General features: G+C 40.6%; 1 protein-coding gene across 2 annotated transcripts in view; it reads right to left on the reverse strand.

Annotated features, from left to right (window-relative positions):
* The window catches only part of babam2 (BRISC and BRCA1 A complex member 2), a 137478-nt gene that overhangs the window by 90224 nt on the left and 27849 nt on the right, over positions 1-19405 (reverse strand). For both annotated transcript variants that reach the window (XM_080850712.1, XM_080850711.1), the window contains exon 4: positions 7999-8093. In XM_080850712.1, coding sequence (XP_080706838.1) covers positions 7999-8093 — 95 coding nt within the window. The remainder of the gene's footprint in view (positions 1-7998; positions 8094-19405) is intronic.

A 19405-nucleotide genomic window follows, 5' to 3' on the forward strand; every position in this document is an offset into this window, starting at 1 on the left:
ATGGCCCATTCAAATCAACGGTACTTTTTGGAACATTCTGAAGAGCTGCATAATAAGAAGAAGTAAAGTGAGAGGTAAAATGCAAAAAAAATGCAGTGCAGGTGTGCAAAAGTGAGTGTGCAATGTGCAATGTAAAGGAGTGAAATGTGAGTTAACATAACTCAGACTTGGGGTGTGGGGGAGGGGCAAGAGTCCAAGACAGGTGGGGGTCCCGGGCCTTGTTGATGAGGCCAGCTGCAGTTGGGAAAAAGCAGTTTTTGTGACGTGAGGTTTTGGTCCTGATGGACCGCAGCCTCCTGCCAGAGGGGAGGACCTCAAACCACACCAGGTCACCAGATGGTCAATCTCCCAACTGTGAGCAGACTCGTCCCCACCAGAGATGAGTCCAATGAGGGTGGTGTCGTCCGCGAACTTAAGGAGTTTGACGGACTGGTGGCTGGAGGTGCAGCTGTTGGTATACAGGGAGAAGAGTAGAGGGGAAAGAACGCATCCCTGAGGGGAACCGGTGCTTATGGTCCGCGAGTCAGACACCTGCTTCCCCAGCCACACGTGTTGTTTCCTGTCAGACAGGAAGTCTGTGATCCACCTGCAGGTGGAGTTAGGCAAGCTCAGCTGGGAGAGCTTGCCCTAAAGCAGAGCTGGGATGATTGTATTGAAGGCAGAGCTGAAGTCCACAAACAGGATCCTGGCGTAGGTTCCTGAGTAGTCCAGGTGCTGGAGGATGAAGTGGAGGGCCATGTTAACTGCATCGTCTACAGACCTGTTGGCTCTGTAGGCAAACTGCAGAGGGTCCAGTAGGGGGTCGGTGATGGCTTTGAGGTGAACCGGCACAAGGTGCTCAAATGCCTTCATAACCACAGAGGTCAGGGCGACGGGTCTGTAATCATTGAGTCCGGTGATCTTAGGTTTTTTGGGGACAGGAATGATGGTGGAGGTCTTGTAGCAGGCTGGAACATGGCATGTCTCCAGTGAGATGTTGAAAATGTCTGTGAACACTGGAGACAGCTGATCAGCACAGTGCTTCAGGACTGATGGATCTGATCTGATCTGCTATCTAGACGTTTTTATCAGTAGTGTATTCATTAAAAATATTTTTAAAATATCAGACTAATCAACAAGTGGTTCTTTGTCAACGGTGTGACGTCATCGCACCTAGGCTGGCGCGTGCTCGTTTGTAGCGATGATAACGTCGTGGCACATAGTTACCAGCCAGTCTCACGTGAATTTGTCATCACCTCGCCCAACAGTTGATAATAATAATAATAATAATAATAATACATTTTATTTGTATTGCACTTTACATCATACAAATCTCAAAGTGCTACATAGTAAACATATAAAACAACAACAATGAACAATAATAAGCAGAAAGCTTTTGAAAAAAGATACGTTTTTAGGCCTTTTTTAAAAACGTCAGTAGACTGTGGGGCCCTGAAATGGTCAGGGAGGGCATTCCACAGCCTTGGGGCAGCAGAGGAGAAAGCCCGGTCACCCATGGTGCAGAGCTTAGTTCTGGTGGCTTGAAGGGAGTTTGCGGATGCAGAACGGAGGGAGCGTGAGGAGGTCTGGGGGAAGAGGAGTTCCCTGAGGTAGGGGGGAGCATGTCTGTATAGGCATTTGTGGGTGAGGAGGGAGACCTTGAACTCTATTCTGAGTGGGACTGGGAGCCAGTGAAGTGCTTTCAGGGTGGGGGTGATGTGGTCGTGTTTACGCACCCTCATCAGGATCCTGGCAGCGCTGTTCTGGATATATTGCAGTCTCTGTATGCTCTTGCCAGGGATCCCAATGAGGAGTGCGTTACAGTAGTCAAGTCTGGAGGAGACAAAGGCGTGGACAAGCTTCTCTGCATCTGCCAGGGTGAGAGATGGACGGAGTTTGGCAATGTTCCTGAGGTGATGGAATGAAACCTTGCAGAGGTGTTTGGTGTGGGTGTCATAGGTCAATTCAGCATCCATTTTAATACCCAGGTTGGTAACTGATTTGGAAAGAGAGATGTTTTGGCCAGAGAAGGTAATGCTAGTGATGGTGGAAGAGCGGAGCTGATGTGGTGTGCCGACTAGTATGGCTTCCGTTTTCAAACTGTTCAGCTGTAGGAAGTTTACCTTCATCCACGCCTCAATCTCCTCCAAGCAGGTGGTCAGAGTGGATGTTGGCAAAGGTGCAGCAGAAGTGGGTGTTGTCCTAATGTAGAGCTGTGTGTCATCAGCATAGCAATGGTAGGAAATCCCATGCTTGCTGATGACATTTCCCAGGGGGAGCAGGTAGAGGGAGAAGAGGGTGGGGCCCAGCACAGAGCCTTGAGGGACGCCACAGGTGACGTTGTGGGTGTAAGATTTTGCACTGCCCAAGGCGATGTGCTCAGTTCTGTCGGTTAGGCAAGAGGTGAACCAGTTTAGTACATTGCCTGAGAGCCCAATGGTGTATTGCAGGCGGTGGAGGAGGATGTTGTGATCCACTGTGTCGAAAGCAGCTGTTAGGTCCAGGAGGATGAGGAGAGATGGGGAGCCAGTGTCTGCTGCCATCAGGAGGTCATTGGTGACCCTGACCAAGGCTGTCTCTGTACTATGGCCAGTACGAAAACCTGACTGCAACTTCTCAAAAAGGTTATTAAGTTTGAGGTGATCTTGGAGTTGTGCTGCAACTGTTTTTTCCAGAACCTTTGACAGGAAAGGAAGATTGGAGATGGGCCTGTAGTTGGAAAGGACTTCAGGATCCAGAGAGGGTTTTTTCAACAGTGGTCTGATGACAGCAGTTTTTAAGGAGTTTGGGATATGGCCGGCCAGGAGGGAGAGGTTAATGATCCTGGTGATGAGTGGAGAGATGGCAGAAATGTTGGTTTTCAGCAGGGTTGAAGGGAAAGGGTCCAAGGCACAGGTGGACAGCTTCATTTTTCTGATGATAGCCTCCACCTCTTCCTGCGTGACATCAGAGAAGAAGCAGAGGGGCGGGATAGACTTGAACAGTGAGTTGGCAGTTGTGAGAGGCATGGCAGAAGTGGTGGAGAGGTGTGAGCGGATGTTCTCAACTTTTTGTCTGAAGAAAGTCATGTGCAAGTTGCACCTCTCTTCAGTGACCTCGGAAAAGGATGGTGAAGGGGGTTTGAGAAGGTGATTTATAGTGGAGAAAAGTTGTTTGGAGTTAACAGGGCTGCTGTTGATGATGGTAGAGTAATACTTGGACCGTGCATCCCTCAGAGCATCTGCATATGCCCTCCTGTGTTCCCTGTAGGCTTGTTTGTGAACAGTCAGTCCAGAGGCCTTGATGATTGTCAGTGACTATTTCCTTTCCTGGATTCAACAAAGGGTAAGTGACCTTATAATTTATTTCTTTATGATATCCAGAAAACATCAGCTTTGATGTAAGTTAGGCTATAAAAATAGTTGTAAGTTAGGCTATAAAAATCGATGTCAAACCGTTTGTAGGTCAATAGAGCTAGTTAGCTGAAAATGCCACATGTGAATGCTAGCTAGCTGAATATGACAAGTGTGAATGCAATGCAATCGCATGAATGCGAAATAATACAAATGTGAAAACAATCGATGTCGGACAGATTGTAGGCCAATAGAGCGAGCTTGATGAAAATAATGTGGAAATATACTCCAGGAAGTGAACGTCTCATTCCGTCCATTCAACAACAATAGCCAATTATTTTTTGGCGCAAATCCAGAGCTAGTCAGATGAGGCGAATGAGAAGTTAAGGTGCAATTGCCTTATAAGTGCACAGTTACCACATATGAGTGAATTACTTTGCGAAGTTATTGTAGTCAATATCAAAACGAAGGCAGTTTAGTGTAGATTTTGGGAACATGATAAATGTCAAACAGTGATTTTGAGTAAAAGTTAGGCTAAGGCCCAATCTCAATACTTCCCCTTACCCCTTATCTTACCCCTTACCCTTGAAATTGCGCGTTCATGTGAGAGCTAGTGGTGTCTCAATACCCAACTTGATCAAGATTAAGGGGTAAGGTTAAGGGGTGTATGGCCCTCGTTTTTGAGATGATCGGAGGGCTACCTTAACTCCAAGGGCTATCCCAGAGCACACCGCGAAACCAGCTCGGGAATTTTCAAAAAAACATGGCTGCTTGAAGCGAGGAATATTTTACATGAATAAAGCTATCTACACAACTTTTTATATGTTTATAATGACTCGGTTTGATCTGAAATGTGCTACTCGAACGATGTATAGTATTGTCGGCCTTAACTGAAGCTTTCAAACGGTAGTTTTAGGATACATTTAGCGCGTATACCACCACTCCATTGGCTTATATGGTAGCTTGCCAGCTATCATGCTACATACACTACATGTAAGTATTTTTGGCTTATAATTAATTTAAAAATGACGACAGTCTTGTTTCGTGCTCTACACAGTTGTATACATATATATTTGCAACCATGTTCTTCGTTAGACTTTTTTTAAATCGCTAGTTTCATAGCTCATACAGTCACGCATGACGTACCCGAAATCGAGTGGCGTCTCATTTCATAGGGGAAAGATCTCAGCCCTTGGCCCTTACACTTGCAAGTGCTAGGGTTAAGACTAAGACAAGACTAAGCAAAAGGGGCAAGGAGAAGAATCGAGATTCGGCCTAAATGACAAAAAGTGTGTACAACTCCATAGCAAACTATTTGAATATTAAGAAACAAGAAACATTTATTTTTAAAGAGGCCAATTACATGTATGTGCTCATGGACACACACACTCAAACAAACACAAGCACACATGGACACACATTCACTCATGAACAATGACATTTTTCATTTGATTACTTTGTGTTGAGACATCAACTTATCTATGCTTAGCAATGAACAGTGTCTGTACCGTATGTTGCATGTATGTGTCTTTACATGTTGGCCATTACACTAACAGACTAGTATTTCTGTCTGTTTCAGCTACTGCCTCGGGCCTGGAGACAGACGCTGCCTTTAGAGCAGCAGTAGTGGGCTGGGCTGGGCCGGGCTCTGTTCAGGAGTTTTGGGGGCAAGCTTATGGGCGCTGATATTTATAAGCTTGTCCGGAAGGAATGGTACTTCATGGACACCTGGAGTACCTGGAGTACTCCAGTTCCTGTCACCCATGGACATCTTTTCCCTGAACTTTGGCATCCCTTTCCTGTTTAGTCTAACCAGTCACTGAGGCACCAGTTTTGTGTCAGTCAATGATGAAAAAGGGTGGGACTGCTGTACCAGTGGTCCACATACAAAACATGACCCTTGCCAAAGAAAGGCCACATTAAAGTGGTCACAACTGACCCCGACATCCCCAGGTCTGTGACTATTGTAATGTCTGTTGACATGCAAGTATGCACAATTATGTCGTGGACATACCCTGTTATTTTGTTTGCATAGTTGAAGGGGAACATAAGTATATGGCCCACTTTTTACTGTATTAACTGGACTTACAATCCATCTTTGCTGTATTACTGTACTAACTATACTTACACCTTACAACACTTACTAATCATTATATTACTACTACCTCATTCACTTCTCTTTACTTATTACCACCACTAATACTTACACCTGCACTTTATATATTTCATATCTATTTACACTTCCTACCTCAATTGCTGCTAGTCCCAATTCTGTTCATATTTCATACCTAACTCTTACTGCATATATCTTATGTATTCACTTATTCCACTTTACATATGCACATTCTTTGCACTTTTATTTCTATTTTGCACTTCTGGTTAGATGCTAAACAGCATTTCGTTGTCTCAGTACTTGTACTCTGTGCAATGACAATAAAGTTGAATCTAATCTAATCTAATATATTATCATTTTTGTATGCAAAGTTTCACTTAAAACTTTTGTCCAGAAATATGTTGTGTAATTGTATGTGAGGTAATTGTAATTGAGCAAAATAGGAATTGAAGAGCAGAAGATTTCTGCCTGGTTTAGCATGATTCACATTTGCGAGCTTGATGCCAAAACTTCGAGGGTATAAAGTGTTTGAAGGACAGCCTTCCTTTCCAATTCATCATGGACTAGTCAATGGGGTAAAACAATCTGATTAAAAGAGTTAATTATTGGGGTGGAAAAGGAGGGGATCAGTTGAGGTGAGTGTCCTCCAGTTCCATTCCCTCATCCACTTCATCCAAGGCTGCCAAATTATCTGGCAGTTCCTCGTAAGACGAGTTGTCAGATTCAGGCTCGTCATTAGTCAGCATCAACATAAGCATCTTCAAGATCGACGGTGAAGATGTCCCGAATTTTATCATCAGTGAGCTAACGCCTCCTTTCAACATTTCTTGTCATGTTTATTTATTTTTTGAGTTTACGTTTACGCTACTTGTTTTTCTGTAATAAATGAATGAATGAGATGCAGGTATCGGTGTGTCGTCATTATTTTCAAACTGTTGCATGTTGTGGATGCGCTGATAGTGTGCAAATATGAGTTGTGAATGACAAGTGATAGTAATATGAAAAGGTGTCTGCGCAGTTTGTGTGCATCAATGATGAGACTACAACTATGCGTATCCTGAGGAGCGTATGCCTCTAAGCTAGTCAGCTCTCGTGAAGCATTTCATGTTCGGTATATTCCCGCTGCGATGCTGGTTTTCATATCGAGCTGTCGTTGGGATTGATATTTGGCTGAACATTGAGTAATGTACCACACGTTATTTTCCGTTATGTATATTTAATTTACCATTATTTCCCTACGGGAATTAATAAAAGTTTCATGAAAAAAAAACACTTGTTGTGCTTGTTTTGTACCGGAGGTCATGTTTTCCCTATACTTGCAAACGTTGTAACTTTGTAATGTACAATTGGACGTGGACCACACACATATAATAAGCCTACATATAGTAAACAAAATGATACTGACAAGACGATCTTTAGAGGCATAATGGATGAAGGTGGCTGAATGTACAATGTTAGCTCACGTTAGCGAAGTTAGTAGTAACCCACACACAGGCTAATTGTTACGCTGCTATTGGAACGCTCGTGTCGCCAGATTCGAATCACACCCGTGTGTCGCTACGCTTTTGCGGAAAGTTGGCTGCTGTCACACCGGTGTGACGCTACTTTCCGAAAGGTTAATAAATAGAAGAATATTTGTATCATTAACAAATATGTTACATTTATAGTCATGATTCAGAGACCGAGCCAACGTGATGTCCTAACATAAAAAAAACACTATACGAACACGGCAAGTGGCAGTAAATAAATAAATAAGCACTAAACTCAAGTGCGTGGATATAGCCATAGTGGAATAGAATTAAAACATCTACATTCTGCAACAGTACCTCCACCTCTGCACCGGTGATTGATTTTGATCAGTCTGAAGTTGCTTTTGCGTTGCCTGTGATATTTAAGAAAACACTTAAGAAAATGTTGGAGAATTAGGTCCATTGTTTCCTCTCAACGCAGAACTGCATCGAATCGCTCTGAATCGTTTTTTTATCATCATTCATCTTTTTTGTATTGTATCGTGCACATGTATCGAGATACGAATCGGATTGTCTTTTTCATGAGAGATTCACACCCCTAATGTGTGCAGTCCTAATACTAATACTTGGAATCTTTCATTATGCTCGCTTGACAGAAAGGTTATCACCTATAAAACACTAAAAGAATATTAATTAAGATAATCTGATGATTAGCATATGTTTACAGGTTGATTAACGAGACACTAAAACCCTTATATTTATGGATTTCTTGATTCGACTGTGCGTCTTCCACTGACTTCTTGTTAATGTTTCTCAGGGCATTCTGGGAAATGTGTCATCCCACTCAGTTTTGAATCCGCCCCTAAGAAGCTTGGTTTGATTGGCTATGTTACACTACCAGTTTGCCCTACCCATCAACATGGGATAAGTGGTAGGGAGGAGGAGTGTATTGGGATTAGATCAAAGAGTGGAAAGAAATGGGGGACAAGGACTTTTGGACTTTAAGGCAGGCTGTTAGCATCACAGATTCAGTGTGAACAGCTATCTTAAGATGGGCCAGAGTCTATGTCCTCTAATCATTAGAAGAATGAGCAAGAATACTCACTGGAAGTTCTACTGGTTCCGGAAGGAATTCAGCATCCTCTCCAAAGATGAAATCGGGGGGCAGCGTAGGATCCCCTGCATTAAAGATGACGTCCCCTGAGAGAGAAATACATTTGGTCAGCTTTCTTGTCAATAGTGCAATCTATCAACAGCAAAAGTATTCATTTTATACACTAAAATAACCTGAAAAACATACAATACACGTATAGAATTAGAGAGATGAAAGTTCATATTCCTAGTAGTCCTATGTTTCATGTCAAATCGGATGAGGAGGTAATGAACACAGAGGCGGAAGTAAACTCCATACACGTTAAATAAACTAGAAACACTAGAATGTGTTCATATACTTACTAGTGTGTGTTATAAAATAATTATGTACACTGAAGAATATCACTTCCGTCCATTTTAATTCCTAATTCTATACACTTTAATTTACAGAGGACAAAACCCTTTGATAAAAAAAATACAGACGACACTTTTTACCCAACAATGAAAAGGTTCTATCTGTGAATGTTCCCAAATAATTCAATATTTTTTAGATTTGGAACATTTGGCAAAGTAAATGTGTCTTGAAAATAGCCAATGTGGTTAAGGAATTTATGACTGCATGACAAATCCATTAACCATTGACCTGTAACAATAGCATAATATGATATAATGGGAAGATACGATGAGAAAGCCTCTGCTTCAACATAAGTAGCTTGTTATTGCTTGTAAAGCAAAGCTGAAGATAAAACGTACACAGTAAAAGCTTTAAAAGTTAAAAAGGGAATTTAGGAAGAGACAGAAAGCAAAAGGCATACAAAAAAAGGCTAAAAGAGTAAAAGGTGTTGATAAGATATTAGTATAGAGTAGTTGAGGTGGCCTTTATGGAGTTTAGAGTGATGGTAAGGTACTTCCAGTCGTTGTTAGGGTGTTGCCATGGTGATTTTGGTTATTTAAGGTATTTAGCAGATGCTTTTGACAAAAGCGATTTACAAAACCTAGATTAAATATAGATTAAAATAAAAAAATATTAATTAGGAAATAAGCATAATTCAACAACATGTGCTATAGAGGATATAGATATATTGGTTCACGTTCACTCAATCACTGAACCTGATTCGATGGGTTTTATTGTTGTTTTGCCCGCCATCACCTACAGCGAGATTATAAATAATATGCTATTGGTGGCATTAATGCATAAACTGTCTATTATAACAATATAGATGTGTACATGGCGAGATTAATACGTTCTACAAGGGACATGGGTTCACTACAATATATCCCCACTGAAACAAATACATTTACCAAGTAGCCAGGCCTCTCCAAAATCACCGTTGCTCAATCATGGATAGATGGCACTATTCCGGAAGATAAAACTGTCATGGACAGACCACTACCACGTAAGTAATGGTCATGTTGGCATCACATATGACCTGGACATTCATTGAATATGTGTGCTTTCTGTTTCGTTAAAAGTGTTCGTGGATTGAAGGTGGGACTGTTTGCATGTGGGTGAGATGAATGGCTCCAATTACGTTCGGAAAGTTTAATTTCAGCTATCGTAGTGGGTAAATGTATATTGACCAGTGCGCCGTAGCAATGCGTCGAAGGCTGAGATATACCAACTGCTGATGCTATAACTGTTTGAAATGATCCGATGCCAATATTTGCAATGTTGTCAATGTTTACAAACTGATTGAATGGAATGTGAGGGTTCGATGTCGTCTCTGATCTGGTTCAGTAATTGAAGTATTGCGTGGCTGGTTAACCTGTACCGTCTAATGATTTGTGGTTCGCTTAACTGAAAATGTGTTATACGAGTTGAAAAAATTATTTCTGTGCGCTGTCTCTGTCTTTCTTCGCCTTGCTCTTATAACTGCTGCCATATCAATGTTTTCAGACTCAATGGAAATGTGCTTCCTGGTTAAGACGTGCTTTTATGAGGCGGAGAATTAGCCCGCAAATCAGAGACGTGCGCTCGCCAGGCAGTTTAGTAAATACCACGCAATACATCATTAGGCGCACTCCTCCCATTAAAGTGCGCTTCACGCCTACGTCTCCGTGCCATCCCACCTGTTGGCAGGTACACACCCTTAAAGCGTTAATATGCGACTCTACTCAAATGCGCCCCCTTAGTAAATACCGTTTTATGTTTACGATCGCTATTTTACGCCAGAAATGGGCGCAATCCTGTTAGTAAATCAGGCCCTCAGAGCCTAAAATCACTTCCTACTTTGTGTTTGATAATTAACCCTCTATACCCCAATAGAATTCTAGAACACTGCATCAAAATCCCAAGAAAAACAGAGAATTCCTTCATTTTGTGTTATTCTGTAAACAAACAGTTACAGTTAGAAAACTAAAGAAAAATTACAATTACAAGTTTGTTTTGTTTGAAAGGGCATAAATTCTTTGTTAATATGATATCAAATATGTATTAGTGACTTCTACAAATATTAAAATACAAATCATTACATACACCCTAAAGTTCAAATTCATAAGTTTTGAACCGTACAGAAGATTAATTTATTTAATTAGTATTTGTTATATATTTTGTAAATAAATGAATACATATTAAAATATTAACACTACTTAACCATACAGATTTCCAACATTTTTGCTAATTTGGTGGAAAACACCTAACTCTATGTCTCTTCAAAAGCATCCTGGTGCAATACATTTGTGGAGGAGGTGAAGGTGTTTGTGAGGATAAACATCCTCATGGGTATCCATCATATACCCTCTTTCCTTGACTACTGTTCATCTGATCCAGCCTTACAAGTGTCCTATGTGGCAGACACCAATGCCATGAGATAAGTATGAGGAGTTATGCAGATACCTACCCTGTTCAAACCCAGGGATAGCAGACTCTGGTAACAAGCTTCAGAAAGTGAGACCATTACAGTTTTTTCCAATCATTTTCACACTTGGTTCAATACCATGTACTCTTTCTCAAAACACTTAACACATCCAGCAGTAGACTAACTAAATAGGATACTTTTCTATTGCTTAGATACAAAATGCAGTCAATGAACACTTCCAAAATTCATGGATACCTGTCTCAGTCAATGTTCACCACCAGCAAAATGCTGTGCAACTACAACATTTTTTTTCAAGATATTTAGATACTCTGTTCAAAACAGTTAACTTTAGTTTTTTAACCAGACACAATTTAGATCACTGTAGATGGAAAGATGCTGTATTTTAAGACAAATTAAATTATACACTTGACATCAGACAGATTTAGTTTTTACATAAATGTATATAGTTTACATCTTGATTGGAATTTAGTTTACATCTTTGTTTTGCAGCCTTGCTACCAACTATACTGCTGTACTAGTCTGGGAAGTCCCGCCCCACTTCTTCCGGCCAAATTGATTTTGCCTCTGCAGTGGGTCTGGTCAACTTCGGATAGCCGTTCATTTCAAGATTTCCAGAATCCTTGGAGCCAATCACAAACTGGCTTTTGGCTACATGGCGCGCCATTGGCGGATTTAAACTTACCACGGCTACGTTACAAAATCTACTGCACAGAGAGTTTTTAAACATTGGACATGGTGGCCGCCGAAGCACCGCAAAACTTCGATAAGGCAAGTTTTCTTTGAAAACAGAACAGAAACTTGCCCTGGAACAATTCATACAGAAAAAATATGTGTTTGCTTTATTACCGATCGTTGTATCGTTGTATAGTATCGTTGGTCTGATTGGTTAAAGGCGTGTCCAATTACGTGAGTGAAGTGGATCGCTAATGAGTAGTTGGCCAGACCAACTGAACAAATGGAATGCAGTGAAGGGGCAGGGAATTCCCAGACAACTGCTGTACAGCATTTGCGTTGAAATGTACATACATGTAAAATATAGATGTACTGTAGGTGTCAATGAAGACATTTTCCCACTATTACTGCTGCATATGAAAGTCATGGGACATCAATGAGGCAAAGTGACCCAAAAAGGGAACTAAAACAAACATGTCTATCCAAAGTGATTTACACTATCATCTTTCATTGCCCAGGAATTGAACCCAGGTCAGATACTTGTTAGCCAACAAAACTAACCACTGTACCACTTATCACACCTGGCAATCTTGCCACACAAAACTTGTATGTACAAACCAACGGAAAAGTTTGTTTTTACAGTTTTTTCCAATCATTTTCACTCGTCTCAAATACCATGTACACATTCCCAAAACACTTAACCCATCGAGCATACCAGTAGACTATGTGAGGGTAGTAATGGATCCAATGTCAGACTACTATAGACTACAGACTGTAATGTCAGACTACCTATACAAACACCACCACTTGTAAGCCACTGTGCTGACAACTTTCCATCTTCAATTCCGTCAGTGAGAAACCTACTATGTCCTACTGAAGCTTCCTTACGCTCATCAGGCCTCTCGCTGTTCCTCTCCCCCCATGTCCTCACTTCTCTTTGCTGCCACAGCACCCTCACTCACTTCTCTACCCTCAGATGAGGTGGAACAACTGACATCCTGACACATAAAAGAAAAAAAACTATCCTATTATTGTAAGCCATCACAGTGGAAGTCATTATTGTTTCATCCATTTTTGTGTCAATTGTTTTATGCCACAACACCGGCTCAATATCCCAGTGTGTACTACATACGGACAAGCTTTATCACATCTACAATACATTTTTGTAGTAGTGATGTCCTATACCTGGGTCCTGATTTCATTGTGATTGGCTTTTCTACAGCATAAAAGCTGTACAAGCTTAAAATTTAACATCACAACATATTACTAGTTGGCTGTCGAATAATCTGCTGAATACCATTTCAATATGAGGTTTTCAATATTCAATGATGACCTTGCTATTGATTGTAACTACTGTTGTTACCATAAGCTTACAGCTCAAAACAAAGGAGGGATTTGAAATACTAGTAGAGATGAAGTTTTTTTTACTATACATGTTATTTATCTTAATCTGATCAGTTTAGTAAGTGATGAGGCTGAGTCAATAGCTGGCTATCAACCAACTCCTGACGAACTCCTCAGACTAACGTTACCTCAGTCAATGTAGATAGCTAGCAAGTTAGCTGGCAAACTGGTCATGGAAATTGAGATGACGATACAAATTGTAAGACATTTCTTCTGAAAACCAGAAAACACAGCCGATTACCCACGTCGTTTATTTGTGCAAATAAAAGCTCTCACCCACAGACGCGGGTGCTTCCTTCATAGGTTGCGAAAGTCACAAATTGACCGCCATTTCCACAAGTGAGGTAACGTGAAAATGAGTTTTACTGAACGACCCTCAAAGACCAATTATTAAATGTTACATATCTCTGCTAATAAAAGTGCGATGGGTTTACAATCTATTCAAACATCACTGATCTAGCTATGACTTTTGTCTATGTATACGATGAGGCTGGTGCTATTTGTAAGCCAACACTTCTCAGTTACTGCCATACGAAGACGTTACTGGCGAGTTAGCTAGTCAGAAATAAACAGGAGGATACTTATATTTCTAATTGAATACGTTTTTTTATTTTTGACTTCTCAAACAGGATCGTTACTGTCATACAAACGTGATTAGTCGTCGTCATTGGTGCACAAAAATACGGTATCATCCAGTGAGAACAGATGTAGACGTCTCTGATTTCTAGCCTTTACTCCAAGAGACACTGTAATCTTCAGGCGATCTGTCAGTAGCGAGGTTAAATTAGCAAATACTTCAAAAAAGCCAATGACAGCATAACCAGTTTCTGGTTTCAAAATAAAAGTAAGATGTTAATCTATCCATTAGCGGGGTATTTTTTCATATATTAATGTTGTAGTATAAACACTGTGTCTTTAAAAGTTACGACCGACCGCGGCCGCTATGGGAGAATACAAGAAGGCCGTCGGCAGCAGCTATGGGATCTAGAGGGTTCAAGAAAATCAACAGATTAATTACCTTCTCTATTTGCTTTATTAGAGAATAAGCTTTTTCTTGTCACAATTTTGACTTTCTATGAGCAATGCAATAATCGATGTAGCTTGCATTTCAACATAAAATGGATGTGTAAAAAAAATAAAAATAAAATGTTTTTAATTTTTTTTACACATCCATTTTATGTTGAAATCGATAATCGTTTAAAATCGATAATCGATTTATAATCGAATCGTTGACCTCTGAATCGGAATCTAGTCAAATCGTGAGGTGCCAAGAGATTCCCACCCCTAATATTAAGGGTCATATAAACGTATTAAACAATAATAATAACCAACCACCAAAACCATAACATATATATATTTTTTTAAATATGGCTCAAGCAAATTGACTAGTCAGACCCATGCTGTTTAAAAATGTGAGGTTTTAAGGTGGTTCTTGAATGCATTAACATTCAAACTGACAGTTTAAGGCAGGTCATTCCACCACCTAAAAAGTATCTTGACTGACTGCAATCTTTTGCTGTGTAGAGAAGGCAAAGACAACAGTCATCGAAGGACTGAAGTGGTCCAGATGGGGAGAAAAGTTTAATCATAGCATCTGAACAGGCTGGTGCGCATCCAGTGGCTGACCTATAGGCAAGAATGAGAGATTTCAAATTCATTCTAGCAGCTACAGGTAGCCAGTGAAGGGTCACTAGCAGAGGAGTTACATGTGCCCTCTTTGGCTGATCAAAGGCCAAAGGCATTTTGAATAATATGCAACAGTCTCAACACACATACAGCCGCGGAAAAAAATAAGAGACCACTTCAAAATTATCAGTTTCTCTGGTTTTACTATTTATTGGTATGTGTTAAAGTAAAATGTACATTTTTGTTTTATTCTATAACCTACTGGCAACATTCCTACCAAATTTCAAATAAAAATATTGTCATTTAGATCATTTATTTGCAGAAAAATGACAATTGGTCAAAATAGCAAAAAAGATGCAGTGTCTTCAGATCTCGAATAATGCAAAGAAAACAAGCTCATATTCATTTTTAAACTACACAATACTAATGCTTACACTTAGGAAGAGTTCAGAAATCAATATTTGGTGGAAAAACCTTGATTTAAAATCACAACTTTCATGTGTCTTGGCATGCTCTCCACCAGTCTTTCACATTGCCGTTGGGTGACTTTATGCTACTCCTGGAACAAGAATTCAAGCAGCTCGGCTTCTTTTCATGGCTTGTGACCATCCATCTTCCTCTTGATCACATTTCAGAGGTTTTTGATGGGATTCAGGTCTCGAAATTGGGCTGGCCATGACAGGGTCCTGATCTGGTGATACTCCATCCACACCTTTACTGGCCTGGCTGTGTGGCATGGAGCATTGCCCTGCTGGAAAAAACATTTCTCAGAGTTGGGGAACATTGTCAGAGCTAAAGGAAGCAAGTTTTTCTTCCGGGACAACGTTGTACTTTGCCTGGCTGAGGTTTGTAAAAGACCATAAGGATTGAAAAAAGCGGACTGGAGGGTCTTCTAGTTCGTCTTCTCTGATGAGTCCAATTTTCAGCTTTGCCCAACACATGGTCGTCTGATGGTTAGACGGAGACCTGGAGAGGCCTACAAGCCAGAGAGTCTTGCACCTACTGTGAAATCGGACTCATCAGAGAAGACGAACTTAGAAGAACCTGCAGTCCGCTTTTTCAATCCTTATGGTCTTTTACAAACCTCAGCCAGGCAAAGTACAACGTTGTCCCGGAAGAAAAACTTGCTTCCTTTTGCTCTGACAATGTTCCCCAACTCTGAGAAGTGTTTTTTCCAGCAGGGCAATGCTCCATGCCACACAGCCAGGCCAGTAAAGGTGTGGATGGAGTACCACCAGATCAGGACCCTGTCATGGCCAGCCCAATTTCGAGACCTGAATCCCATAAAAAACCTCTGAAATGTGATCAAGAGGAAGATGGATGGTCACAAGCCATGAAAAGAAGCCGAGCTGCTTGAATTCTTGCGCCAGGAGTAGCATAAAGTCACCCAACGGCAATGTGAAAGACAGGTGGAGAGCATGCCAAGACACATGAAAGTTGTGATTTTAAATCAAGGTTATTCCACCAAATATTGATTTCTGAACTCTTCCTAAGTGTAAGCATTAGTATTGTGTAGTTTAAAAATGAATATGAGCTTGTTTTCTTTGCATTATTCGAGATCTGAAGACACTGCATCAATTTTGCTATTTTGACCAATTGTCATTTTTCTGCAAATAAATGATCTAAATGACAATATTTTTATTTGAAATTTGGTAGGAATGTTGCCAGTAGGTTATAGAATAAAACTAAAATGTACATTTTACTTTAACACATACCAATAAATAGTAAAACCAGAGAAACTGATAATTTTGAAGTGGTCTCTTAATTTTTTCCGCGGCTGTATATGCAGGCCCGCCGTCAATACACTGCAGTGGTCTAGTTTGGAAATGACCAGGGTCTGCACAAGTAGTTGGGTAGCACATTGTGTCTGATCCAAAGACAGGGTCTAATCCTCCAAATATTATTATAGTGTAAACCCACAAGACCTCGAGACAGAGGCTACATGCTCGAGGAATTATGCTCGAGGAATTAAGTCGGTCAAGAATCAAAACACTTAAAGATCCCGGCAGTTTTAGTTGGGGTCAATGAAGTTCAACCAAGCTGGATGTTTATATTTTGGGTGATAGCAGAATTGGCTAGAAATAAAAAGAGCTCGGGTTTCAAAAGATAAGGCTGAAGGTGACGTTTCCTCATCCAAACTGAAATCAAACTAAGGCATGCAGAAATCCGAGCTGATATTGTGAAGTCATCAAGGGAAGTCAGGATGAGTTGAATATCTTCTACATAAGAGTGATGCCAAGTGGATGATCTCGCCTAAGATCACGCCTTGTCTTTCTACTGCTAAGTAGGGATGCACTGTCTATGCCTGGCAAGTGTGAGAGCGGCGAAGTTGCATAGAGGCAGAGAGCGGTATTGCAGACAGATAGAGATTTTAGAAAAATTATAGCTGGCAACATATTGAAACAAAAAAGAACCGAATTAGTTAATTTTGGAGCTGTGAACTAAGTGAAAATGTTTGAATTATGAACTGAACTAGTTAATTTAAAAACATTGGAACTATGAACTGAACTAGTGCCGATACACTGCCGATACCACTTAACCTTTCAGAACGTAGGTTTTTTGTTTTACGAACATTCTACATTCATTGTTAAGGCTTCAAGGAAATGATTATGCAGAGTTTGCCTGATCTGCTATCAGACGTTTTTTTATCAGTACAGTAGTGTATTCCTTAAAAATATTTGACAAATATCAGACTAATCAACAAGTGGTTCTTTCTCAACTGTGTGACGTCGTAGTAACAACGTAGGCCGACTGGTGCGTGCATGTTTGTAGCGATGATAACGTTGTGGCAGTTAGTTACCAGCCAGTCTCACATGGATTTGTCGTCACCTCGCCCAACAGTTGATGATTGTCAACGACTATTTCCTTTCCTCACAAAGGGTAAGTGACCTTACAATTTATTTCTTCATGATATCCAGAAAACATCAGAGTTGTAAATTAGGCTATAACAATTGATGTCAAACCGTTTGTAGGTCAATAGAGCTAGTTAGCTGAATATGACAGGTGTGAATGCAATGCAATCGTGTGAATTAGGGGTGTAAAAAATAACCGATACGTATCGATATCCGTTTTTACCGTGTTAGATACGACTACATCGATGCATGAAGTCCCGTATCGGTTTTAAAATGTAATGAACCGGTCTTTGCCCGATTTACAAGTTATGAATCGGTTCACAAGCGTTTGTCCCTACGTTTTTTTTTAAAACACAAAACACTCGCTGGCCTCGCGTTGCATTTTATCTCAGTCAGAATAATGACAGCCTGTCATTGGCCAAAGCCCGCATACCATAAACCAATCAGGCTGTATTCTCAGAATTAACGCAAGGACCTGGAGAGAATGACAGATTCTCAACAATGCTATGCTAGCTTCGCTATTCATTTTCAATGGCCGGTGCTATGCTAGCTATTTCAGCCAAGGAAGATACATTGTTCTTGATTGCGTGTTTCTACAGACATCCTCGGATTTAAATAATTATAAAATAATAAATAGGAGAATATTTGTATCATTAACAATTATGTTTAACATTTATAGTCATGATTCCGAGACCGAGCCATCATGATATCCTAACATAACTATAAGCACTGTATGAACAATGCAACTGCCAGTGCAGACATCCCAAGTTTCCCAGAAGTTCCGGGAGTCTCCCACATATTGCCGGCAAATTACTTAAAATATCTCGGAATCAAGAGCGAGCAAACAAGACGCGCACACGAGACAGACGTTAGCATTTGTGTAGCGCGCGCACGACAGAGAGGGAGAGGGCATCCTGATTAGCCTGTTTCGGTAAGTCAACCAATCAATTTTAAGTGTGGACGGGCTTTTATCTCTTCTGCCGAACCAAATTAATCAGTTCAGTGTATCTAGGAAAAGGGGTACCATGGCACAGGGACAGTGCCCGCCCAAAAGAAAATATAAGACATTTTACAACAGACTGTATACAAAGTTTACCCCTGTCTAGGTGGTGTACCCCTGTGATAGTATTAGCAGCATATAATAAATAGTAAAAGTAATCTACATATTTAAACATAATTAACAAAGAATTGCATAGGACTATAGCCTATAGAATGATATTATGCTTTTATAACTTTTAGGGACCACAACAGAAATACGTAGGCCTAGGGGGGGAATACCTCCTTGAAATGATTTTTTGCAAGTTGATATGTCTGACTTAGTGTTTTCAATAATTGAACAGCATCGAATCGAATCGAATCGCATCGTACTGAATCGTTTTTTATCAACATGCATATTTTCTCGTGTCGTATCCTGCCAATGTATCAAGATACGAATCGAATCGTTTTTGTCATGAGAGATTTACACCCCTAGTGTGAATGCTACCTAGCTGAATAAGACACGTGTGTAGCAACCGATAACGCAACAACGGCCAATAACGTAATAACGGCCAATAACGTAATAATTTAAATGTAATAAAACCAATAAGGGGAATCAGAAAAGCTAGTGAATGGGTTTTAGACCTTAAGTCTGAAAAGAAGAGACACGATATTCTCGCTTCCTCATGAGTAGATGGACACAAAGGTCACAAGGTTTTTTGGTTGAGTCGGACGGACAGCCAGCGGCCCTTTCTAGATTGCGTGAAAGTATGAAAAAGAATACTGACACGCTTCAGGAAATTGCTAAGAATTTACTGGGAAAAGTCCCACTTACTGATGTAAAAGATCCTAGAGGTAATGCAGAGTATGCCAAGCTTAAAACAGAACTAGTGGTCAGTGTGGTTTAAGCCATCTCACAGGTTGAAGAAATGTCTCTAAAAATGTCTGCTGTTATGAATATAGATGTACCTACAGCCGTTCCCTCACCATCTGTCGTTCCTGTCCATATCTACACAGACACTCTTTACACATGGCATTCAACTCACACATCAGGTCCTGTATGGACCACGGC

This window comes from Sprattus sprattus (genome assembly GCF_963457725.1).
Source record: "Sprattus sprattus genome assembly, chromosome: 13".
Classification (NCBI taxonomy): Eukaryota; Metazoa; Chordata; class Actinopteri; order Clupeiformes; family Clupeidae; genus Sprattus; species Sprattus sprattus.